Genomic DNA, 27457 nt, shown 5'->3' with positions numbered 1-27457 from the left:
TTTGTGGATTTCTTAACGGCTGCTTGAGGGAAGGGCGGTTGTGGTATGGAGGGTGGCAGGGTATGACGTTGTGTATGGTTGCCTGGAGGCTGTACAGGTCTGGCTTCGTTTGGTGCAGTGAGGCTGTGACACATGTGCTGGTGGTGGTGAAGGTAGTTAGCAAGTTGACACTGAAAGAGAAAAGGTAGAGGGATCTGGGGACAGAGAGAGATGCATGTGTAACTGCTGCCAAAGGACAGGATACGGCAAACACAGAGCAGAGGCCACTCAACCTCACCTGCTGCCGAGGCAGTGACACACCACTGCAAGGCTCACAGAGTAACTCACCATCACTGCTGAGACCAATAGTGAAGTGCGCAAGAGGACTCCTGTGTAAAGTCTGTGACGACTGACATATAGGAAAGTAGCACTGAGATGACAGAGAATTTTACACATTTTCTTCAGATTGTAGTGTTTGATGGGAAAATGTTAACTGTGTGATAAAAAGCTTTGCAAATGATCATCGAAAATATATGTATTTAACTTAAATAGTGTAGTGTTTGATGGGAAAATGTTAACTGTGTGATAAAAAGCTTTGCAAAAGCTCATCGAAAATATATGTATTTAACTTAAATAAAACAATCATATTATAATCTGTCTCCCATGCTCAAATTGCCACACCTAATCCTTTTTTCTGTCAATGATTAGAGATACCATATTCAAGTCAAAATTTTTTATAATTAATAATTCTGATTAATTTTCATTATTTCCACAATGTCAGGCAATAAATAATTCTATCGTAACAAAAATTACGTCCCATTGTTTGTATCAACAGAACTATCACTCAGCAAAAAATATTTCTCCTTTGTCCTTTTTCTGTCACAATGACATCTGTTGATGGTAACATTTTAATAACGACTGAACATATGAGGGCATTACCAGTCGCTTGTAGCTATATTACATACTACAGCAATAGGTATTCAGTGCATGCAAGCATAGTGTGTGTGTCCGTGTGTGTGTGTGTGTGTTTTCTCCTGGCGGAGGTTCGAGTCCTCCCTTCGGCATGGGTGTGTGTGTTTGTCCTTAGGATAATTTAGGTTAAGTAGTGTGTAAGCTTAGGGACTGATGACCTTAGCAGTTAAGTCCCATAAGATTTCACACATATTTGAACATTTTGTGTGTGTGTGTGTGTGTGTGTGTGTGTGTGTGTGTGTGAGAGAGAGAGAGAGAGAGAGAGAGAGAGAGAGAGAGAGACAGCCTCCAATTGGTAAATACAGTTAATCTGATGAAATAAATTGTCTCAATGTTAATTAATTACAGGTCTTCACTGGAAATAGCATTTACGTTTTCACAACTATTACAGAGCTCTTAAAAGCACAGGAGAAGAACTTGCCAAAGACCAAGTGCTCAGGAGAAACCACAGTTTTTACTCACAGAGCAGCCACCCGTGTGCTCTCCAATGGCACACAGTGTACTTTCAACAACGTTGCCAGTGTCGTAGAACTGCGCGCATACGTTATTGGGAACAACCTTCACCTGGGTCCATTGAAGAAGGTCTGGAGGTGACCGCACTGTAACCAAAAGAAATTCATTATAACAACCTCGTATGTCATTAAGAACTTGAACATCCAACATAAGGTAACTACACACAACAAAACAAATTTTGAATGACCTCGGTTCCGAGAGTTCCGGAACCTGTACGGAAAATTGGAATAATCAACATAAACATAATTTCCGTTCTTTTTATTCCTCATGAAAACCACAGCGAGACCTTCAGAGGTGGTGGTTCCAGTTGCTGTACACACCGCTACCTCTGATATCCAGCAGCACGTCCTCTTGCATTGCTGCAGGCCTGTATTCGTCGTAGCATACTATCTACAAGTTCATCAAAGCACTGTTGGTACAAATTGTCCCACTCCTCAACGGCGATTAGGCGTAGATCCCTCCGAGTGGTTGGTGCGTTACGTCGTTCATAAACAGCACTTTCCAATCTACCCCAGGCATGTTCGACAGGGTTCATGTCTGGAGAACATGCTGGCCACTCTAGTCGAGCGATGTCGTTATCCAGAAGGAAGTCATTCACAAGAAGTGCACGATTGGGGCGAGAATTGTCGTCCATGAAGACGAATGCTTCGCCAATTGCTGCCAATATGGTTGCAAAATCGGTTGGAGGATGGCATTCACGTAGCGTTCAGTCTCTACGGCGCCTTCCGTGACCACCAGCGGCATATGTCGGCCACACATAACGCCACCCCTGCACATAAGAGAACCCTCCACCTTGCTGCACTCGCTGGACAGTGTGTCTAAGGCGTTCAGCCTGACCGGGTTGCCTCCAAAAACGTCTCCAACGGTTGTCTGGTTGGAGGTACATGCGACACTCATGAATGAAGACACCATGATGCCAATCCTGAGCGGTCCATTCGGCATGTTGTTGGGCCCATCTGTACCGCGCTGCATGGTGTCGTGGTTGCAAAGATGGACCTCGCCATGGACTTGAAGTTGCGCATCATGCAGCCCATTGCGCACAGTCTGAGGCGTAGCCCGACGTCCTGTGGCTGCACGAAAAGCATCATTCAACATGGTGGTGTTGCTGTCAGGGTTCCTCCGAGCCATAATCTGTGAGTAGCGGTCATCCACTGCAGTACGAGCCCTTCGGCGGCCTGAGCGAGGCATGTCATCGACACTTCCTGACTCTATGTGTCTCCTCCATGTCCGAACAACATCTCTTCGGTTCACTGTGAGATGCCTGGACACTTCCCTTGTTGAGAGCCCCTCCTGGCACAATGCTGATGCGGTCGAATCGCGCTATTGACCGTCTAGGCGTGGTTGAACTACAGACAACACGTTCCGTGTACCTCCTTCCTGGTGGAATGACTGGAACAGATCGGCAGTCGGGGCCCCTCCGTCTAATAGGCGCTGCCCATGCATGGTTCTTTACACTTTTGGGTGGATTTAGTGTCATCTCTGCACAGTCAAAGGGACTGTGTCTATGATACAATTATCCACAGTCAACATTTATTTTCAAGAGTTCTGGGAATCGAGGTGATGCAGAACTTTTTTTGATATTTGTATTTATACCCCAAGAGGTGCTTCATTCTGTGGTTATAACTGGTAATTTCTGAAACATAAAGACATGTGATCCAGGATCAGGGTTGACTTGGAAGGGGGCCACTGAATTAAAGAGCAGAGCGTGTGGGCTTTGCTAGCTGCTGTTGCAGAATGTGAAACATCGATATACTCGTATTATCGTCTAATGCCACCACTGTCCATAAAGAACAACACTGACACAGCAAAGCACAACTTGCTAGTATGCCAGAATATGTTTATATTTCTTTATAGGTCACCCAGCGAGGAAAGTCGTAGAAGAAGGTCAGAGTCTTTAAACAAAAATCAAGTCAATCTTTAACGGAATTTTATTTATTCTTGGGTTCCACAAAATTTAATCAAAAGTTATCAAACAAATAATATCAACTGAACGACTAATCAAGTTAGCAAGAGAGTGAGAATAACAATATGTGAGGAACACTATGGAAGCAGTACCACATGGAGTCTAAAGCACCAAGATACCACAAGAAACAACAAATTTACTGTTACCAGTCGCTCCTTATTTGTATCCACGACGCATTTCGGAGGTTTAAACCTCCATCATCAGCTTTTTTAAGAAATATGACAGTATACATGTGATGTGTTAGGACAGCCGAGCGGTTCTAGGCGCTACAGTCTGGAACCGCGCGACCGCTATGGTCACAGGTTCGAATCCTGCCTCGGGCATGGATGTGTGTGATGTCCTTAGGTTAGTTAGGTTTAAGTAGTTCTAAGTTATAGGGGACTGATGACCTCAGAAGTTAAGTTCCATAGTGCTCAGAGCCATTTGAACCATTTTTGTTAGGACAGTGAAAGGAACCTGTGACCACTGGAGACAGTGCCCGAAGTTCCTCCAGACATCGTAACACAACGCACACATATGTCATACTAACAAATGTAAATCCATCTGACGATGGAGGTTTAAACCTTTGAAACGCGTCTTGGAGATAAATAAACAGTGACTAGTAATAGTAATCTGTTTTATTTGATGTCAGTAATAGTAACGGTAAAGCCCAATCTAAAATGTTCACAGTGAGATACATTTGTCCGTGCAGCTCGCTGATGTAAAATTAAAGAAAACATATACAAATTGGAATTAAGTCAGCTATTCAGTTTGCACACCCAAAAAGTATGGGTAGTGAAGTACTCAGACTGTGGTTTGCGCTACTGTGGACTGTGAATACTTTCCTCTGCTCAAAGTTCGAAGAGTGCACCTACAGCGACAGATGGGCATCCATCGGCTCTCACCTCCTCCAGCTGCATCTCCGCCAAATCTCCAATCCCAAACAGTTAATTCCTTCTTCCAAGCTTCTAACCTTTCGAAACCCCAGGGTGGACGAGATGACTCCATTCATGACAGACGAGAAACATCATAAAATTTACGGATAGTCAGGTAAAGGACAGAAAACTTTCCCCTCTTTGTATACACAATCCAAAATTTTACCGTTATGAGTTTGGCGCTGGACAAGCAGTGTTACTTGCACTAGGTGGCACGAGGCAATCTCACTAGGTAAACCAAATTTTTAGAGCGACAACAGATGCGAGACTTCCGCATTAGTCGCCTGGCAGTATGGTGTCCAAGCCTTTGAAGTCAGCACACAATCGCAAAAGTGCCGTGCTCGATGTATCTCCAGGGGGTGGTAAGGTGGACGCAGTATAAAGTGCCCAGCACCCAGACATTGTTGTTGTTGCGGTCTTCAGTCCTGAGACTGGTTTGATGCAGCTCTCCATGCTACCCTATCCTGTGCAAGCATCTTCGTCACCCAGTATCTACAGCACCCTACATCCTTCTGAATCTGCTTAGTGTATTCATCTCTTGGTCTCCCTCTACGATTTTTTCCCTCCACGCTGCCCTCCAGTACTAAATTGGTGATCCCTTGATACCTCAGAACATGTCCTACCAACCGATCCCTTCTTCTGGTCAAGTTGTGCCACAAATTCCTCTTCTCCGCAATTCTATTCAATACCTCCTCATTAGTTATGTGATCTACCCATCTAATCTTCAGCAGTCTTCTGTAGCACCACATTTCGAAAGCTTCTATTCTATTCTTGTTCAAACTATTTATCGTCCATGTTTCACTTCTATACATGGCTACACTCCATACAAATACTTTTAGAAACGACTTCCTGACACTTAAATCTATACTCAATGTTAACAAATTTCTCTCCTTCAGAAACGCTTTCCTTGCCATTGCTAGTCTACATTTTATATCCTCTCTACTTCGACCATCATCAGTTATTTTGCTCCCCAAATAGAAAAACTCCTTTACTACTTTAAGTGTCTCATTTCCTAATCTAATTCCCTCAGCATCTGCCGACTTAATTCGACTACATTCCATGATCCTCGTTTTGCTTTTGTTGATGTTCATCTTATACCCTCCTTTCAAGATACTGTCCATTCCGTTCAACTGCTCTCCCAAGTCCTTTGCTATCTCTGACAGAATTACAATGTCATCGGCGAACCTCAAAGTTTTTATTTCTTCTCCATGGATTTTAATACCTACTCCGAATTTTTCTTTTGTTTCCTTTACTGCTTGCTCAATATACAGATTGAACAACACCGGGGAGAGGCTACAACCCTGTCTCACTCCCATCCCAACCCCTGCTTCCCTTTCATGCCCATCGACTCTTATAACTGCCATCTGGTTTCTGTACAAATTGTAAATAGCCTTTCGCTTCCTGTTTTTTACCCCTACCACCTTCAGAATTTGAAAGACAGTATTCCAGTCAACATTGTCAAAAGCTTTCTCTAAGTCTACAAATACTAGAAACGTAGGTTTGCCTTTCCTTAATCTTTCTTCTAAGATAAGTCATAAGGTCGGTATTGCCTCACGTGTTCCAACATTTCTACGGAATCCAAACTGATATTCCCCGAGTTCGGCTTCTACCAGTTTTTCCATTCATCTGTAAAGAATTCGCGTTGGTATTCTGCAGCTGTGACTTATTAAAGCAGGACATAGCTTTGACTTATACCAAGGGTTGCCTCGCCCCCATGGAGGCGTGGTTAACTTAATGAGATCTGTCGACTGCCCTCTGCTGACAAAGGACACCCTAGGCCCACCTCAGGAACAAGGAGGTTCAAATGGCTCAAATGGCTCTGAGCACTATGGCACTTAACTGCTGTGGTCATCAGTCCCCTAGAACTTAGAACTACTTAAACCTAAATAATCTAAGGACATCACACACATCCATGCCCGAGGCAGGATTCGAACCTGCGACCGTAGCGGTCGCGCGGTTCCAGACTGTAGCGCCTAGAACCGCTCGGCCACCCTGACCGGCTGCAACAAGAAGGTCGCTAAGCTTTTTCTCCCAGCACACAGGCTCAATGCCCACAAAAGTAGTGGTCATATAAATGGGCTGATATTCTTCAGTAAATGTCTACATGGTCATGCAAGGAGCACATTATGCAATCACAGTAATCTGTTGCTAATAACAAGAGACATCACAGAGTTACGAAAGACAATATGCAGTTGTTTCTTTTGGGCAACTTCCTGTATCCCACTCAAGAATTTTCGATTACACGCTAAGTACATATGAAGTAAAGAGGAGACACACCTTTAGTTCCATTGTTCAACTTAGATAAAGCTTATCCGTGTCATGTGTTGTGCAGAATACTAAGTTGTATACATCTGTGAATGAAATTTACTGTGTTCTCAGTTGATTATTGATAAGAAATGAACTGGCTCATGCTCAGCTGTAATGGAAGAATCTGAACAAACATATTTCACTAACAAACCTAACAGTGATTGCTAGTAACTAAAAAGGTTATGATTATAACTTTTGCAGTTTATTACTCAGAAATTCTTACGTTCTGTGTACCTTGTAACTGATGCTATGTAAAACATCAAAAAAGTTTTGCATCACCCAAGCTCTTAGAACTCTTGAAGATAACCACTGACTGTGGATATTGTATCAAAGACACAGTCCCTTTGACTGTTCCGAGATATCACTAAACCCATCCAAAAGTGTAAACAACCGTGCATGAGTAGCGTCTATTAAGACGGAGGGGTTCCGACTGCCGATCAGTTCCAATCATTCCACTAAGAAGGCGTACATGGTTCGTATTGTCTGTAGTTCAACCATGCCTAGAAGGGCCAATACTGCGGTTCGATCACGTCCGCATTGTTACTTTGCACCAGGAAGGGCTCTCAACGAGGGAAGTGTCCAACTGCCTTGCAGTGAACCAAAGTGATGATGTTCAGACATGGAGGAGATACCGAGAGACAGGAAGTGTCGATGACATGCCTCGCTCAGGCCGCTCAAGGGTTACTGCTCCAGTGGATGACCGCTACCTACAGACTATGGCTCGGACGAACCCTGACAGCAACGCCACCATGTTGATGATGCTTTTCGTGCAGCCACATGACGTCCAGTTGCGACTCAAACTGCGTGCGCAATAGGCGGCATGATGCGCAACATCACTCGTGACGTCCATGGCGAGGTCCATCTTTGCAACCACGACACAATGCAGCGCGGTACAGATGGGCCCAACAACATGCCGAATGGACTGCTCAGGATTAGCATCACATTCTCTTCACCGATGAGTGTTGCATATGCCTTCAACCAGACAATGGTCGGAGACGTATTTGGTGGCAACCCGGTCAGGCTGAACGCGTTAGACACACTGTCCAGCGAGTGCAGCAAGGTGGAGGTTCCCTGCTGTTTTGGGGTGGCATTGTGTGGGGGCCGGCGCACGCCGCTGGTGGTCATGGAAGGTGCTGTAACGGCTGTATGATACGTGAATGCCATCCTCCGACTGATAGTGTAACCATATCGGCAGCATATGGGCAAGGCATTCGTCTTCATGGGCGATAATTCGCGCCCCCAACGTGCACATTATCCTTCAGGATAATGACATCGCTCAACTAGAGTGGCCAGCAAGTTCTCCAGACATGAACCCTATCGAACATGCCTAGGATACATTATGGATGATGTGACCCACCAACCGGTCTGAGGGATATACAGCTAATCGCCGTTGAGGAGTGGGACAATCTGGACCATAAGTGCCTTGATGAACTTGTGGATAGTATGCCACGAAGAATACAGGCATCAATGCAAGAGGACATGCTACTGGGTATTAGAGATACCGGTGTGTACAGCAGTCTGGACCACCACATCTGAAGGTCTCTCTGTATGGTTGTACAACATGCAGTGTGTGGATTTCATGAGCAATAAAAAGGGCGGAAATGTTTATGTCGATCTCTATTCCAATTTTCTGTACAGATTCCGAGTGTCTCGGAACTGAGGTGACGCAAAACTTTTTTTGATGTCTGTATTTTTTACTAGTGGTGACGGAATTTTTTGGACATTGTTATCAGTCGATGTTCCTGGAGCTTCCTCCAAATCAAATAACTCTTGTTCAACACTAATTGTACTTGACTTTTCATTTTGTAAATTTGCTCGGACGAACAATTTTAAGAAAAGTTTAGCATCACAGAAAATTAAACAACCGACCTTCTTTCCAGCTGCCTCTATTTCCTGAGACGCTGAGTTCTGTCTCTGAAGTAGCATGGAATCGTTTCTCATCATCAACGGATGGTTGCTACTCGACTTTTCGCCATTTTTCAATAGTAATGGCATGTGAAGCATTAGCACGTGCTGTGTCAAAAAGTTTCTGAAATTTGGGAACAAAATTTGTATTATTTTTGTTTATGAATGATCGACAACCTTTCAACATGTTTTTGCATTTGCCTCTGTTATTGATACAAATCTTGTTAATTTTGCTGTTAAGTTTCTCAGCTCCTAAGTAAGACCCCGTACTTTTTCCCAATATAGCATCACTTCCCATGCGGTTAGTGTGGCACTTTCCTAGAATGTTAATATACACACATGCAAACTGTAAAAGAAGAATGTTTAACAATTGTTTGACATGTGGCAGTGTGCTTCCAATTATTTCATGAAAGTAATACCTGACTAAATAATTTTTTTTTCTCTAAACGAATAGAACTGGAAGGCAACGTCGTTGTTGTGACTGTTGCCTTCCCACGAAACTGAGGGACTGCTGAACTGGTCAGGATTTAGGAGTACATACGAACAGCAGGGTCCGGTTCGCTCAGCTCTCTCTACGCACCCGTCGTGTCATTCAGCCAGTGCAGCCCGTGACATGAGAACGCATTCAGTCAAACATGATACAGCAGACATATCTGCTTACAGTGGGTAATGAATGAATTTGCTACGAAGAACATTTTGCGAAATCGATGGTTTTATTTTTATGGATTTGCCCATTTTGAACCTGTTCTGTTTATTCTACAAAGCCGAAATTTCATAAACGTCATTTTTACACCAAAAGGATCCTGATTGGGAAATAACCAATGAAGAAATTACTTCAAAAGGATGTGAAACAGGAGCCACCGTAATGTGTAAATACACAATAGAAATCGTACTCAAGGAAGGAATGCAAGAGGTACTGGCCGACACAAACGCAAGTAATTCTTTACAGTATTTTCACAGGTGTAGCAAAGTGAACTTGTCGGTGCACTTACAGTCGGCATCCAGTCCCCAGCCGCTGACGAAAGCTCGTTGTCCCTCGAAGGTATCGTGTAGGTCAGAAAAAGAAGGTAACTCCACCAGACTGATGGAACCTTGAGAACAAAATGTTACAAATCACACTAGCAATGCATTAACTATGGATTCTCTAAATGAAGAAAGTGGTATCTATGTAATGATACAGAGCGATATACTTACTACGCTTTTATAATTTGCATTTCGTCTTGACAAGATGTCCTAACCAGTAATACTGTGAGGTAGTAATGCGAGGTTGATTCGATAAATCTGGTAAAAAAGCAAGAAAAAATTTTTCTTAAACAACTCACCTTAATTCTCGACGTGGTCTCCTTTGGGGGATATACGCCTGGTCTAGGGATGCTTTAGGTTATTCATCCCAGCGGAAAGATAGGTTCTGTTAAACGCCGTAAAATACTCGTTGCCTTTCTCATTTGTTGAAAATTTCTTCCCACCAAGCCAGAGTTTCAAGTTATGGAACAGGAAGAAGTCACTTGGGGCTGGTGGATAGTGTGGATGTGGAAACATTTCAAAGGTCAATTCATGCACTTTCGCCATAGTTATAGCTGATGTGTGGGATGGTGCATTATCCTGCTGGAAGATCACTTTTTTTGTATGCAAACCTTGGTCCGTTTTCGCCGGCCGGTGTGGCCGAGCGCTTCTAGGCGCTTCAGTCTGGAACCGCGTGACCGCTACGGTCGCAGGTTCGAATCCTGCCTCGGGCATGGATGTGTGTGATGTCCTTAGGTTATTTAGGTTTAAGTAGTTCTAAGTTCTAGGGGACTGATGACCTCAGATGTTAAGTCCCATAGTGCTCAGAGCCATTTGAACCATTTTTGGTCCGTTTTAGGCAGCTCAAGATTCAAACGATCCCACAATGAAGCACAACAGGGCCCAGATATGGTTCTGCCTTTTTTCAAGTAAGGATTATTCCTCAAGAGTCCCAAAAATCAGTGGACATCACCTTACCAGCTGACAAAATGGTCTTTGCCTCCCTCGGTGCTCTATCACCAGCCCTCGTCTGTTGTTTTTACTACTATTTTGACTCTGGTGTGTAACATGGATCCAGTTTTCATCAACAGTCGCAAATCGGCACTAAATATCTTGCGCATTGCGATTAAATATCACCAGACATTGTGTTGAAATGGTGTGCTGGATGTGCCTTTGGTCGATTGTCAGGAAACGTGGCACCTATCTCGCACAAATCTTCGTAGCCAGTACTCTGAGCAGGATGTTATGCACTTGTTCTCTTGAGATGCCTTCATGCTCAGTAATCTCACGAATTTCTATTAGGTGATCTTGCATTACCATACCATGAATTTTGTGGATGGTTTCCTTTGTGGTGACCTTAAATGGGCAGCCAGAGCTTGCTTCGTTTCCGCTGCTTGCCCGACTACATTTAAATTCATTAATCCAAAACTAATGGTTTTCTTTGTCCCGAAACCTGGCAGAAAATCCAAAGAGATTCTGGTCATATCTGAAGTATATTAGCGGCAAGAAACCATCAATGCCTTCTCTGTGCGATAGCAATGGAGATACTATCGAAGACATTGCTGCCAAAGCAGAGTTACTAAACACAGCCTTCCGAAATGCGTTCACAAAAAAAGACGAAGTAAATATTCCAGAATTCGAATCGAGAACAGCTGCCAACATGAGTAACGTAGAAGTAAATATCCTCGGAGTAGTGAAGCAACTTAAATCACTTAATAAAAGCAAGTCTTCTGGTCCAGACTGTATACCAATTAGGTTCCTTTCGGAGTATGCTGATGCATTAGCTCCATACTTAACATTCATATACAACAGTTCGCTCGACGAAAGATCGGTACCCAAAGACTGGAAAGTTGCACAGTTCACACCAATATTCAAGAAAGGAAGTAAGAGTAACCCACTAAATTACAGGCCCATATCGTTAACATCGATATGTAGCAGGATTTTAGAACATATATTGTGTTCGAACATTATGAATTACCTCGAAGAAAGCTGTCTATTGACACACAGTCAACATGGATTTAGAAAACATCGTTCCTGTGAAACACAACTAGCTCTTTATTCACATGAAGTGTTGAGTGCTATTGTCAAGGAATTTCAGATCGATTCCGTATTTGTGGATTTACGGAAGGCTTTTGACACTGTACCACACAAGCGGCTCCTAGTGAAATTGCATGGTTATGGAATATCGTCTCAGTTATGTTACTGCGTTTGTGATTTCCTATCAGAGAGGTCATGGTTCGTATTAATTGACGGAAAGTCATCGAGTAAAACAGAATGATTTCTGGCGTTCCCCTAGGTAGTGTAATAGGGACTTTGCTGTTCCTTATCTATATAAACGATTTGGGAGACAATCTGAGCAGCCGTCTTTCCTTGTTTGCAGATGACGCTGTCGTTTATCGACTAATAAAGTCATCAGAAGACCAAAACAAACTCCAAAACCATTTAGAAAAAATGTCTGAATGGTGCGAAAAGTGGCAGTTGACCCTAAATAACGAAAAGTGTGAGGTCATCCACATGAGTGCTAAAAGGAACTCGTTCAACTTCGGTCACACGATAGATCAATCTAATCTAAAAGCCAAAAATTCAACTAAATACCTACAATTACGGACAACTTAAATTGGAAGGAACACATAGAAAATGTTGTGGGGAAGGCTAAACAAAGACTGCGTTTTATTGGCAGGACACTTAGAAAATGTAACAGACCTACTAAGGAGACTGCCAACACTACGCTTGTCCGTCCTCTTTTAGAATACTGCTGCGCGGTGTGGGATCCTTACCAGGTAGGACTGACGGAGTACATCGAAAAAGTTCAAAGAAAGGCAGCACGTTTTGTATTATCGCGAAATGTGGGAGAGAGTGCCACAGAAATGATACAGGGTTTGGGCTGGGCATCATTAAAAGAAAGGAGTTTCTCGTTGCGACGGGATCTTCTCACGAAATTTCGACCACAAACTTTCTCCTCCGAATGGGAAAATATTTTGTTGACCTACATAGAGAGAAACGATCACTAGGGTAAAATAAGGGCAATCAGAGCTCGTACGGAAAGATACAGGTGTTCATATTTTCCGTGCGCTATACGAGATTGGAATAATAGAGAATTGTGAAGGTGTTTCGGTGAACCCTCTGCCAGGCACTTAAATGTGATTTCCAAAGTATTCATGTCGATGTAGATGTAGATGACTGGCCATCAGTGATGGTGCGGAATCAGTGTGCACTCCATCAAGTTCTATTTTAATTGGAGCGGCAGTCCAATCCATCAAATGAAAATGTTTAATACCAGCACAAAACTCAGTTTTCTTCATTTTCATTCGCAGTCGAGACACTAGCTCAGATGGCTGTTAACAATGAACTGTAAACTGTACATTGTTGAAATTATTTATACACTGCTGGCCACTGTAAATGCAACACCCTGAAGGAAGCATCCGAATCAAGTGAAATTTACACCATGGGTTTGCAGCGATGAGATATGCAACTGATTAGAATTCCAGCGCAGACGCACATCAAGCGCGCCTGTGGCGCCACCTCATAGCGCCATTTAAGGCTCGGCGATTTCGACGAGTGTACGTTCGGCACGTGTGTTCACCTTGTGGTTGTTTCACAAGACGATCAGTTACGCCTCGTAGACAACAGCGAACATCTTTTGATCAAGTATCCGAGTTCGACTGAGGAAGGATAGTGGCTTACCGAGATTGTGGATTATCATACAGAGAAATCGCTAGTCGTGTTGGACGAAACCAAACAACTGTAATGCGGATATGTGACCGTTGGATGCAGGAGGGTACGGCGGACCGGCGTGGTCGATCGCATTCACCTCGGTGCACCACTGCACGTGCTGATAGGCAAATTGTGCGCATGGCAGTGACGGATCGCTCAGTGACATCCCGAACCATAGCACAGCACATTGCGTCTGTAACGCATCATCCAGTGTCTGCGCGTACCATTCGACGCCGTTTACAGCAGAGTGGTCTGTCGGCAAGACGTCCATTGCTTCGTCTACCATTGACGCAGAACCACAGACGTCTCCGTCGCCAATGGTGTGATGACAGACGGATGTCGACGGCAGAGTGGAATGACGTTGTCTTTACTGACGAGACACGCTTCTGTCTGCAGCCCCACGATGGTCGGATTCGAGTGTGGAGACACCGTGGAGAGAGGATGCTGGACAGCTGCATTATGCACCGCCACACTGGTCTTGCACCGGGTATTATGGTATGGGGCGGTATTGGATATTACTCTCGCACGCCTCTAGTACGCACTGCCGGTACTTTAAATAGCCGGCGCTACATATCCGAGGTGCTGGAGCCAGTTGTCCTTCCTTACCTTCAGGGCTCGGCCACAGCCATGTTTCAACAGGATAATGCGCGACCACACGTGGCACGCATTGTCCAAAGGTTCTTCGTCAATAACCAGATTGAATTGCTTCCCTGGCCGGCTCGCTCTCCGGATCTTTCGCCGATAGAAAACATGCGGCCCATGGTTGCTCAACGAGTGACCCAGATTACATCTCCAGCTGCCACACCAGATTATCTTTGGCAACGTGTGGAAGCTGCTTGGGCTGCTGTACCCCAGGAACACATCCAACGTCTCTTTGACTCAATGCCGAGACGTGTGGCAGCGGTGATCTCCAACAAAGGCGGCTACTCTGGCTACTGATTCTGGCAGGAACCACATGTTACAGACGTCTGTAAACGTAATCATTTGATACTTGGTCAACATGTTATCTACAAAATAAATCTTGTTGTGCTACCTCATGTCTTTCTTGGTGTTGCATTTACGGTGGCCAGCAGTGTACAATCCTTGGAATAATCAAACTCATCAACCACGAATGTGCAACAAAAATGTTTAATTCTTTCATGGAAATTTACCAGACTTACCGAACCACATTGTACAGATGGTTATGACACTCACCCTTGTACAGATGGTTGTGACAATAAAGGTAAAACTTGATCTTACAAGACTTATGTTGTAGGTAACTTGATGAGGGCTCCCATCAACGTCACATCACCTTTGATACACGAGAGGGTCGCAGAGAATTGCTGAAAAGCAGGAAATGGCAGACACTTAAAGGCAGACGCCGACTATTCCGCAAAAGACAACTCACGAAGTTTCACAGACCGTTATTATTGAATGAGAAAGCTAGGAATGTGCTCCTACTCCGTATGTATCACTGTCGTAGGAACCGAGAGCATCAAGTTAGACAAAGAATCGAGTGAGCAGCCGTTTAATCAGTCATTCATCCCACACACTCCATGAGAGAATGGAACCGGGAGAAACCAGTATACATGACTCGAGGGGAAGTGACCAGCCCTGGATCTACGATATTTCTGAACTGGGCCAAAACCTTGATAGTCCCCCCCCCCTTCCCCTCAAGCATTTGAGATAGGAAATCAAAAATTTTAAAAATGTCAATTTTCCAAAAATATGTTCATTTTGTGGTGCACACCTTTCTGATGAGTTTGATATATAAAACCAACATGTTCGAGGAAATATAAACCATGTTCTTTGGTCAAAGGGTGCTGAAGTACTGTGCCACGCCTCTTCACGCAGTATTCTTCTATCGCAGATCACTGTATTTCGCTCTCTGGAATTCAAACGTGTGTATTTTGTAATGTAAGCCACCAAACCTATTTTCAGGACAGTGGAAATGGAAATTAAAATGTCCCGTGGTGCCTCTTCTGCTCCCAGTCGGCCAGTGTGTCATCCTATCCCCCTTAAAAAAAAAACTCACAGTTAATATTGGGTGGGGATTATTTGTGACAGGGGGAATTAAGAACTCTTCAGGAAATGTTCACTCTTAATTGCCTATTAGCTAATAACTTCCTCTTTTGCGTGAAATACAATTAAGCATAGGAGACATAAGAGCAGTAAAGACAAGAGACAAGCAAGGTAACACACATTTCTTCAAACCTTAGCTCCCAGAATTTTTTGTTTCTCTCTGAACTTGCTACAGCTTTACACAGCGTGCTTTCCTTTCTGCGAAAGAACCTATTACCTCATGAAAGTTCGTTAAACGTTTTGCTACATGAAAAATCAAAATATCGTTGTCTAATACTGAAGAAGCTGGTGTGGTTTCTCGAATAGATTGCGTATATTTGTTACTGTCTGGTAGACGAAACGAAGTAGGTCTTTCTAAATTTGCAGCATTTGTAACACGCGCAAAATAAGCGAGACTGTTTTGGCACAAATGGTCATTTTTATCTACCTCATTTATACAACTAACACGAAAGAATGTAATTCACAAAGCACCTAAGTTTCACATTTCATTCATATGCTCCAATTTCTCAATCATCAGATCGAAAAATAAGAGTACTACGAAATTTTTTTTCATTTTCTTCCATACTATTTATGTGACGTCCCCGTTTCTTCTGCTTCTTCGTTCTAACAAACATCCCTGTCATCACTAATTCTGTAACTATTCCAGATATTGTCAAAACTTATTCTCTGATTAACTTCAGTTTAGTTATGCCCCGTTTACTCTCAGGTCAGGAGTTATTACGTGTTCGTACAACGCGTTTTCCGCGCAGTTCCGAGATTAGAACTTAAGTGGCTGTTAACCGAGGACTGTACAACTGGCCCTTAGTAGTGTAGCGGTCTGTCACACATTTTCTGTCAAAATTTCGTTTTCTTAGATACATCGAGAAGATAATACGTAATCTTTCTTGCCTGTTATTCCTGTTAGTCGTTTATTTTCACACTGGTAGTCTGAAATTATAGATTTCGCTAATAATTGTAACAACGCTTATCATTCGCACTCCCAATCAACCACATAAGGAAACAGCCATTGGCATTGACCCGTTCGGGTTTATACGGCTCAGCTCGTATAGCCTCGTCGCCTTTTGTTTGCGGGAGAGTTTTTTATTTCTAGACGCGACGAGGATTCCTCTGTCGGAGACATCTCGTACACTACGCATGCATTCAAAAATCAACAGGATTCGTTCAGAAATCAGCTTAGAATGTGTTCAAACATGTTCAAATAGCCGGCCGAAGTGGCCGTGCGGTTCTAGGCGCTGCAGTCTGGAACCGCGAGACCGCTACGGTCGCAGGTTCGAATCCTGCCTCGGGCATGGATGTTTGTGATGTCCTTAGGTTAGTTAGGTTTAACTAGTTCTAAGTTCTAGGGGACTAATGACCTCAGAAGTTGAGTCCCATAGTGCTCAGAGCCATTTGAACCATTTCAATGTTCAAATACCAACAGGGGAGCAGTTCAGATCATATGAGCAATCGACAGACCAACGTGCGCTGGATGCTAGACGCTTTGTGAAACAAAGTTCTTTCTTTAAGAACATGAATTTGTCGCTCCCTGAAATTGCCGCCCGGGACAGATACAACAGTTTGCCTCCCCCGCTCCCTCCCCCCCCTCCCCCCCCCCCCTCAAATCCAGGCCTGGAAGCGACCTCTGACATGCACATCACGTGGTTTCTGGAGGACAGATGCTGATACCTCTGCTGCCTTCCTTCGTCTTCGTTATCATCTTCATTATCATCAACATGTTCATCTCCATCATTTCCATTGTCGTCTTCATGGTACCGTTTGTGGCATCATCTTTGTCACTGTCATCATTGCGGATATCGCCATTGTCATCATCATTTAAGAAGTAGGCTAAATATCCAGTTTGTGTAATTTGCTTGGGTTTCATGGCTCCATCCTACTGGCATGTTGCTTGTTCAAGCTTAGATTTCAGCATTGTCAGTCGGTTCGATAGTCATTCCGGCAATGCTGTGTCATATGCTACACTGCATGTATCTCTTTTTTTTTTTTGCCTACGTCCCAAAACATGAACAATTCTCATTTCAGAGGTAAACTGAACGTGAATAAAACCCCAAACAGCTGTTAATTGATGATTTACTCCCACATCCAGATTCAGTGAGTTAAAGCAGCATCACCAGCCGGTGCTACACAGAAAGGAAAAATCCTTGTCATCCACATATTCAAGAAATTAATTAAAGACAGCTAATAAAAGTGAAACTAAATGAAAGTACTTACAGTAGCGTCACACAGATTAGCACACGGAGACGCCCCTAGCGTTCTTAGTTGGAAGTACTTTCATTACTTTTTACTTTTATTGGCTGCCCTTAATTAATTTCTTAATGCATAAATTACTCTCCCCCCATGAACCATGGACCTTGCCGTTGGTGGGGGAGGCTTGCTGTGCTTCAGCGATACATATAGCCGTACCGTAGGTGCAACCACAACGGAGGGGTATCTGTTGAGAGGCCAGACAAACGTGTGGTTCCTGAAGAGGGGCAGCAGCCTTTTCAGTAGTTGCAGGGGCAACAGTCTGGATGATTGACTGATCTGGCCTTGTAACACTAACCGAAACGGCCTTGGTGTGCTGGTACTGCGAACGGTTGAAAGCAAGGGGAAACTACAGCCGTAATTTTTCCCGAGGGCATGCAGCTTTACTGTATGGTTAATGATGGTGGCGTCCTCTCGGGTAAAATATTCCGGAGGTAAAATAGTCCCCCATTCGGATCTCCGGGTGGGGACTACTCTAGAGGACGTCGTTATCAGGAGAAAGAAAACTGGCGTTCTACGGATCGGAGCGTGGAATGTCAGATCCCTTAATCGGGCAGGTAGGTTAGAAAATTTAAAAAGGGAAATGGATAGGTTAAAGTTAGATATAGTGAGAATTAGTGAAGTTCGGTGGCAGGAAGAACAAGACTTTTGGTCAGGCGAATACAAGGATAATGCAGGAGTAGGTTTAATAATGAATAAAAAAATAGGAGTGCGGGTAAGCTACTACAAACAGCATAGTGAACGCATAATTGTGGCCAAGATAGACACGAAGCCCACGCCTACTACAGTTGTACAAGTTTATATGCCAACTAGCTCTGCAGATGACGAAAAAATTGAAGAAATGTATGCTGAAATAAAAGAAATTATTCAGATAGTGAAGGGAGACGAAAATTTAATACTCATGGGTGACTGGAATTCGGTAGTAGGAAAAGGGAGAGAAGGAAACGTAATAGGTGAATTTGGATTGGGGATAAGAAATGAAAGTGGAAGCCGCCTGGTAGAATTTTGCACAGAACACAACTTAATCGTAGCTAACACTTGGTTCAAGAATCATAAAAGAAGGTTGTATACCTGGAAGAAGCCTGGAGATACTGGCAGGTTTCAGATAGATTATACAGTATAATGGTAAGACAGAGATTTAGGAACCAGGTTTTAAATTATAAGACATTTGCAGGGGCAGATGTGACCTCTGACCACAATCTATTGGTTGTTAACTGTAGATTAAAACTGAAGAAACTGCAAAATAGTGGGAATTTAAGGAGATGGGACCTGGATAAACTGACTAAACCAGAGGTTGTACAGAGTTTCAGGGAGAGCATAAGGGAACAATTTACAGGAATGGGGGAAAGAAATACAGTAGAAGAAGAATGGGTAGCTTTGAGGGATGAAGTAGTGAAGGCAGCAGAGGATCAAGTATGTAAAAAGACTAGGGCTAGTAGAAATCCTTGGGTAACAGAAGAAATATTGAATTTAATTGATGAAAGGAGAAAATATAAAAATGCAGTAAATGAAGCAGGCAAAAAGGAATACAAACGTCTCAAAAATGAGATCGACAGGAAGTGCAAAATGGCTAAGCAGGGATGGCTGGAGGACAAATGTAAAGATGTGGAGGCTTATCTCCTGCCTACAGGAAAATTAAAAAGACCTTTGGAGAAAAGAGAACCACTTGCATGAATATCAAGAGCTCAGATGGAAACCCAGTTACAAGCAAAGAAGGGAAAGTAGAAAGGTGGAAGGAATATATAGAGGGTCTATACAAGGGCGATGTACTTGAGGACAATATTATGGAAATGGAAGAGGATGTAGATGAAGATGAAATGGGAGATATTATACTGCGTGAAGAGTTTGACAGAGCACTGAAAGACTTGAGTTGAAACAAGGCCCCGGGAGTAGATAACATTCCATTAGAACTACTGACAGCCTTGGGAGAGCCAGTCCTGACAAAACTCTACCATCCGGTGAGCAAGATGTGTGAGACAGGAGAAATACCCTCAGACTTCAAGAAGAATATAATAATTCCAATCCCAAAAAAAGCAGATGTTGACAGATGTGAACATTACCGAACTATCAGTTTAATAAGTCACGGCTGCAAAATACTAACGCGAATTCTTTACAGACGAATGGAAAAACTAGTAGAAGCCGACCGCAGGGAAGATCAGTTTGGATTCCGTAGAAATATTGGAACACGTGAGGCAATACTGACCCTACGACTTATCTTGGAAGCTAGATTAAGGAAAGGCAAACCTACTTTTCTAGCATTTGTAGACTTAGAGAAAGCTTTTGACAATGTTGACTGGAATACTCTCTTTCAGATTCTGAAGGTGGCAGGGGTAAAATACAGAGAGCGAAAGGCTATTTACAATTTGTACAGAAACCAGATGGCAGTTATAAGAGTCGAGGGGCATGAAAGGGAAGCAGTGGTTGGGAAGGGAGTGAGACAGGGTTGTAGCCTCTCCCCGATGTTATTCAATCTCTATATTGAGCAAGCAGTGAAGGAAACAAAAGAAAAATTCGGAGTAGGTATCAAAATCCAAGGAGAAGAAATAAAAACCTTGAGGTTCGCCGGTGACATTGTAATTCTGTCAGAGACAGCAAAGGACTTGGAAGAACAGTTGAATGGAATGGATAGCGTCTTGAAAGGGGGATATAAGATGAACATCAACAAAAGCAAAACGAGGGTAATGGAATGTAGTCGAATTAAGTCGGGAGATGCTGAGGGTATTAGATTAGGAAGTGAGACACTTAAAGTAGTAAAGGAGTTTTGCTATTTGGGGAGCAAAATAACTGATGATGGTCGAAGTAGAGAAGATATAAAATGTAGACTGGCAATGGTAAGGAAAGCGTTTCTGAAGAAGAGAAATTTGTTGACATCGAGTATCGATTTAAGTGTCAGAAAGGCGTTTCTGAAAGTATTTGTACGGAGTGTAGCCATGTATGGAAGTGAAACATGGACGATAAATAGCTTAGACAAGAAGAGAATAGAAGCTTTCGAAATGTGGTGCTACAGAAGAATGCTGAAGATTAGGTGGGTAGATCACGTAACTAATGAGGAGGTATTGAATAGGATTGGGGAGAAGAGAAGTTTGTGGCACAACTTGACTAGAAGAAGGGATCGATTGGTAGGACATGTTCTGAGGCATCAAGGGATCACCAATTTAGCATTGGAGGGCAGCGTGGAGGGTAAAAATCGTAGAGGGAGACCAAGAGATGAATACACCAAGCAGATTCAGAAGGATGTAGGTTGCAGTAGGTACTGGGAGATGAAGAAGCTTGCACAGGATAGACTAGCATGGAGAGCTGCATCGAACCAATCTCAGGACTGAAGACCGCAACAACAACATAAATTACAAGGATGCTTTCCTTGCTATGTTGCACCAGATGAAGATGCTGCTTTCGTGCAGTGAAACCTCTCGGGAATAAATCATCAATTCACAGCTGTTTGCGGTTGTATTAAAGTTCAATTTACCATGGATTTCAGCGGCTGTGGATGACGATATTATAGAGTTGCATCATTTCAGTGGACTACAACGACAAAACGTTTGTTTTCGAAAGCGTCCGAATTACATTCTGTTTAGCAAAATTGGAACGCCCATAGTTGTGCGGAAAAGGTTACTTGTTTCCGCACTTTTGTAGTTCTCAAGGAATTTTGGTATTTTTCTACATCTCTGACAGAAGACAGAAGGAAGACTGCGGTTTCACACATTAATTTCCTGTGGAGTCGAACACACACAATGAGCAATGAGTGGAGTAGGCATTCCTGTAGACGAAAAATGGAAAAGAAAGAGTTTCGTGACCACATAAGTGAAAGGATAGTAATTGCTAGGTTTAGAATTGATAGAGGATATTTATACGTCATTGGAGTATATGCACTTGAAGAAGGAAAACGCGAATATTCTGAAATGTTTTATGAGGAGCTGCAAAAACAAGTAAATAAACATAATGAACCGGTCATTTAGGAGACATAAATGCAATAATTGGAATGGCATCAATAGCAGATGACGTAGGCACATTTGGTAAGATAATTTTAAATGAAAATGGGAACAGATTTTGCTACATTTAATGAGCTAATAATTACAAATGCCTTCTTCACAAATAAACACACAAATAAACACGCCTGAAACGCAAGAGGTTCACGCTCAATGATTAGCTATGTAATAGCTAATAAAAAAGTCTCTCAAATAGGAGATATTGATGTGTTTAGAGGTAATGACATCGGCTCTTATTACTTACTAGTCACTTCAAAGATTGGTATATGGGCAAGCTGAGGAAACAAAGAAATTTTAAGAAAATATAGCTATATACAGGGTGATTCAAAAAGAATACCACAACTTCAAAAATGTGTATTTAATGAAAGAGACATAATATAACCTTCTGTTGTACATCATTACAAAGAGTATTTAAAAAGGTTTTTTTTTTCACTCAAAAACAAGTTCAGAGATGTTCAATATGGCCCCCTCCAGACACTCGAGCAATATCAACCCGATACTCCAACTCGTTCCACACTCTCTGTAGCATATCAGGCGTAACAGTTTGGATAGCTGCTGTTATTTCTCGTTTCAAATCATCAATGGTGGCTGGGAGAGGTGGCCGAAACACCATATCCTTAACATACCCCCATAAGAAAAAAATCGCAGGGGGTAAGATCAGGGCTTCTTGGAGGCCAGTGATGAAGTGCTCTGTCACGCGCTGCCTGGAGGCCGATCCATCGCCTCGGGTAGTTGACGTTCAGGTAGTTACGGACAGATAAGTGCCAATGTGGTGGCGCTCCATCCTGCTGAAATATGAATTGTTGTGCTTCTTGTTCGAGCTGAGGGAACAGCCAATTCTCTAACATCTCCAGATACTGTAGTCCAGTTACAGTAGCACCTTCGAAGAAAAAGGGTCCAAAAACTTTATTGGCTGAAATGGCACAGAAAACGTTCACCTTAGGCGAGTCACGTTCATACTGAGTTGTTTCCCGCGGATTCTCAGTGCCCCATATACAGACATTGTGACGGTCGACTTTCCCGTTAGTGTGGAAAGTTGCTTCATCACTAAACAAAATCTTTGAAACGAAAGATTCATCTGTTTCCATTTGAGGAAGGATAAAATCACAGAAATCTATTCTTTTAATCTTATCAGCTGCAGACAGTGCCTGAACCAATTTCTGACGATAACGTTTCGCAACTAACCTTTTTCGTAGGACCATACAGTTGATTGTGGAATTTGCAGCTCTCTGCTAGCTCTGCGAGTCGATTTTCCTGGGCTGTGAACAAATGCTTGCTGGATGCGTGCTACATTTTCATCACTCGTTCTCGGCCGTCCAGAATTTTTCCTTTGCACAAACACCCATTCTCTGTAAACTGTTTATACCAACGTTTAATACACCACCTATCAGAAGGTTCAACACCATACTTCGTTCGAAATGCACGCTGAGCAACTGTCGTCGATTCGCTTCTGCCGTACTCAATAACACAAAAAGCTTTCTGTTGAGCGGTCGCCATCTTAGCATCAACTGACGCTGACGCCTAGTCAACAGCGCCTCAAGCGAACAAATGTACAACTAAATGAAACTTTATAGCTCCCTTAATTCGCCGACAGATAGTGCTTAGCTCTGCCTTTTGTCGTTGCAGAGTTTTAAATTCCTAAAGTTGTGGTATTCTTTTTGAATCACCCTGTAGTTCATCTTCTGCAGGAAGAAAGCGTAAGGATTTTATATTAACAAAGACACTTACTAATCGCAAATGGTTGAAACAGCAAGAAGCTGTAGCAGATATTATTTCAGACATAGAGAGTGACACACAGGTATCTAATGAGAGAAAAATTGGTAATAGTTTAAGCATTTCAGATAGATGAAATAGGTGAAAGACTTTCTATTCGTGTTGAAGAGCAAGTGGCCTTTGATGATATCTGTCCTGATTGGCTCAGTAAAGAGGAGGATGAGTTTCAGCGGAAAAATCATGTTGCATAGGGCAGATTTGTATCAGTTGTTACCACAGAGGAAGGTTCTCCGAGAAGATTAAAATGGCAAGGAAATTATGCGGATGAAAAGAAATTCAGCCGGAATTTCTAACATATTTTACGGTGATAGTGGTGCTGAATCTCCGAACGACTTTATAACTAACAGTATATGGATTGATAACTTTAAGGAGACTGAGCGCGACTTATTGGCAGAGATGGAGCTGAGGAAAGAATAAGTAAAAAAGTTTCTATCATGAACGATGTGGCGAATAATGCGGCTGCGGACTGTCTGGTGGACACGGGAAGCGACGTGAGTTGTGTTTCGCAATCATTTTTTAATCATCTAAATAGTGTAGATGTTGTTTATCCTATCAGGAGTGTGAAGATCAAGACAGCTACTTGCAGTCACAGGAGGCCGATTAAAAATGAAGGCACGTTTAAGGTGAATGTGAATGGAGTCCCTTACACTGTGTGATCATAAGTAACCGGACACATCCAAAAACATACGTTTTTCATATTAGGTGCATTGTGCTGCCACCTACTGCCGGGTACTCCATATCAGCGACCTCAGTAGTCATTACACATCGTGAGAGAACACAATGGGGCGCTCCTTGGAACTCACGGACTTCGAACGTGGTCAGGTGATTGTGTGTCACTTGTGTCATACATCTGTGCGCGAGATTTCCACACTCCTAAACATCCCTAGGTCCACTGTCTCCGATTTGATAGTGAAGTGGAACCCTGAAGGGACACGTACAGCACAAAAGCGTACAGGCCGACCTCGTCTGTTGACTGACAGAGATCGCCGACAGTTGAAGAGGTTCGTAATGTGTAATAGGCATACATCTATCCAGACCATCACACACGATTTCATCGTCGAGCGGCTGCTCATAAACCACCCATCACGCCGGTAAATGCCAAACGACGCCTGGCTTGGTGTAAGGAGCGTAAACATTGGACGGTTGAACAGTGGAAAAACGTTTGTGGAGTGACAAATCACGATACACTATGTGGCTATCCGATGGCAGGGTGTGGGTATGGCGAATGCCCGGTGAACGTCATCTGCCAGTTTGTGTAGTGCCAACAGTAAAATTCGGAGGCGCTGGTGTTGTGGTGTAGTCGTGATTTTCACGGAGGGGGCTTGCACCCCTTGTTGTTTTGCGTGACACTATCACAGCACAGGCCTACATTGTTTTTTTAAGCACCTTCTCGCTTCCCACTGCCGAAGAGCAATTCGGGGATGCCGAATGCATCTTTCAACACAATCGAGCACCTGTTCATAATGCACGGCCTGTGGCGGACTGGTTACACAATAGTAACATCCCTGTAATGGACTAGCCTGCTCAGAGTCCTGACCTGAATCCTATAGAACATCTTTGGGATGTTTTGGAACGCCGACTTCGTGCCAGGCCTCACTGGTGAGACCGACATCGATACCTCTCCTCAGTGCTGCACTCCATGGAGAATGGGCTGACAACCCCAAGAAACCTTCCAGCACCTGACTGAAGGTGCGTCTGCGAGAATGGAAGCTGTCATCAAGGCTAAGGGTGCGCCAACAACATATTGAATTCCAGTATTACCTATGAAGGGCGCCACGAACTTTTAAGCCATTTTCAGCCACGTGTCCGGATACTTTTGATCCATAGTGTATGTGCACAGAATTTTTGTGGTACAAAGTCTGTGTACCAATACTGTTCTAGGCACAGACTTTCTGGCCAAGTATGGTAGTAACGTTAGTTACTGGGACATATATATTGTGTTGAACGCTAGCAATAATTGGAAGTGCATTCTTCTCAAAGGTTCACTTCCTGGTGGGTAGCCAGTGTTTATAGGTAGAGGTTAGGTTTTTGGGGTGTTTATTTTGTGTGCATGTTTATTGTGGCCGTAAATTGTATTCAAATTAATCCTGTGGATCCATTTTTGAAGTGTGGAGGTGGCACTGGATTTAATGGTTTTTGGTGGATTTGATGGTGTTCGATAAAGTGCATTTCGATTTTTTTTTGTGTGATGTTCAAATTTTGTGTGGAGAGAGCTGATGCGTAAGCTTATTTGTTTGGTTGATTTTACTTTGACTGAGGCAAAGGTCCCATTCTCTGAGGTGTGCAGTGTTGTGGTCGGTATTCTTTCCGTGTGAAGACACTGATTGCTGCATCAGGAGTGAAAAAGTGCAATCACATGTCTTGTTCTCGGTACCTGTTGCTGCGCTTGCGTCAGTCTTTGTCCTAACGAATCTTCTGCTGTGTGTGTTCGGTCAGCCAGGGTTGGGACTTCCGTAGCCTCACCCAGCGAGGCGCATTTGTATTGAAGGATCAAATAGGTAGTGGGTCGTGTTTGCTTCTTTGGCAGAATACGGGCTGACTGACAGGTTGCAAGGGGCGTCAAGGCAATGCTGGCTCCGCCGAGTTCCGTGTCGCCGCACAGAGGGCTTACACTGCAAGCAGTTTCGGCTGGTCCCGGCGGAGGCTCGAGTCCTCCCTCGGGCATGCGTGTCTGTGTTTGTCCTTAGGTTAAGTAGTGTGTAAGCTTAGGGACTGATGACCTTAGCAGTTAAGTCCCATAAGAGTTCACACATATTTGAACTGCAAGGAGTTTGCCCCTGCAAGTGCTACGCTGAGTGAGTGTGATGTGTTACTTGAACCACGAATTCAGTTGAATCGACTAAATGAGAACAAATCGCCGAATACCACAAATGACACTAGACTTAATGAAAGGCGCACGTAATGCCAGATGAATCTTTTGTAAAACGTTGCTATTTTTGATCAGCTCAAATTGGAGCACACACACTTAGGTATCAAATCTGATCCACTGACATGATATTTGAATGGTTTTAATTTGCATACAGGAACCATTATACACACACTATATTCCTTTACTATGTTTTATTTATTGTAAAATATACTGTTTTGTCTAGGTTTAAGATGTTAGTTTGACAAACATACAGATTTATATTAAGATGACAAATACCCACCACCCACACTGACCTCGAAAGTTCTCAAATGTTGTTGTTGTTGTTGTTGTTGTGGTCTTCGGTCCAGAGACTGGTTTGATGCAGCTCTCCATGCTACTCTATCCTGTGCAAGTTTCTTCATCTCTGACTACCTACTGCAACCTACATCCTTCTGAATCTGTTTAGTGTATTCATTTCTTGGTCTCCCTCTACGACTTTTACCCTTCACGCTGCCGTCCAGTACTAAATTGGTGATCCCTTGATGCTTCAGAATATGTCCTACCACTACCCATCTAATCTTCAGCATTCTTCTGTAGCACCACGTTTCGAAAGCTTCTATTCTCTTCTTGCCTAAACTATTTATCGTCCATGTTTCACTTCCATACATGCGTACACTCCATACAAATACTTTCAGAAACGACTTCCTGACACTTAAATCCATACTCGATGTTAACAAATTTCTCTTCTTCAGAAACGCTTTCCTTGCCATTGCCAGTCTACATCTTATATCCTCTCTACTTCGACCATCATCAGTTATTTTGCTCCTCAAATAGCAAAACTCACCTACTACTTTAAATGTCTCATTCCCTCAACATCATCTGATTTAATTCGACTATATTTCATTATCCTTGTTTTCCTTTTGTTGATGTTCATTTTATATCCTCCTTTCAAGACACTGTCCATTCCGTTCAACTGATCTTCCAGGACCTTTGTTGTCTCTGACAGCATTACAATGTCGTCGGCAAACCTCAAAGTCTCTATTTCTTCTCTATGGATTTTAATTCTTACTCCATACTTTTCTGTTGTTTCCGTCACTGCTTGCTCAATATACAGATTGAATAACATCGGGGATAGGCTACAACCCTGTCTCACTCCCTTCCCAATCACTGCTTCCCTTCATGCCCCTCGACTCTTATAACTGCCATCTGGTTTCTGTACAATTTGTAAATAGCCTTTCGCTCCCTGTATTTTACCCCTGCCACCTTCAGAATTTGAAAG

At 43.1% G+C, this 27457-nt stretch overlaps 1 protein-coding gene across 1 annotated transcript in view; it reads right to left on the bottom strand.

Annotated features, from left to right (window-relative positions):
• The window catches only part of LOC126426560 (collagenase-like), a 137831-nt gene that overhangs the window by 17988 nt on the left and 92386 nt on the right, over positions 1–27457 (bottom strand). The window contains exon 4 of the mRNA XM_050088459.1: positions 1414–1550. Coding sequence (XP_049944416.1) covers positions 1414–1550 — 137 coding nt within the window. The remainder of the gene's footprint in view (positions 1–1413; positions 1551–27457) is intronic.

Source organism: Schistocerca serialis, chromosome 11 (assembly GCF_023864345.2).
Source record: "Schistocerca serialis cubense isolate TAMUIC-IGC-003099 chromosome 11, iqSchSeri2.2, whole genome shotgun sequence".
In the NCBI taxonomy this organism is placed as follows: domain Eukaryota; kingdom Metazoa; phylum Arthropoda; class Insecta; order Orthoptera; family Acrididae; genus Schistocerca; species Schistocerca serialis.
This window is presented reverse-complemented; position numbering and strand designations above follow the sequence as displayed.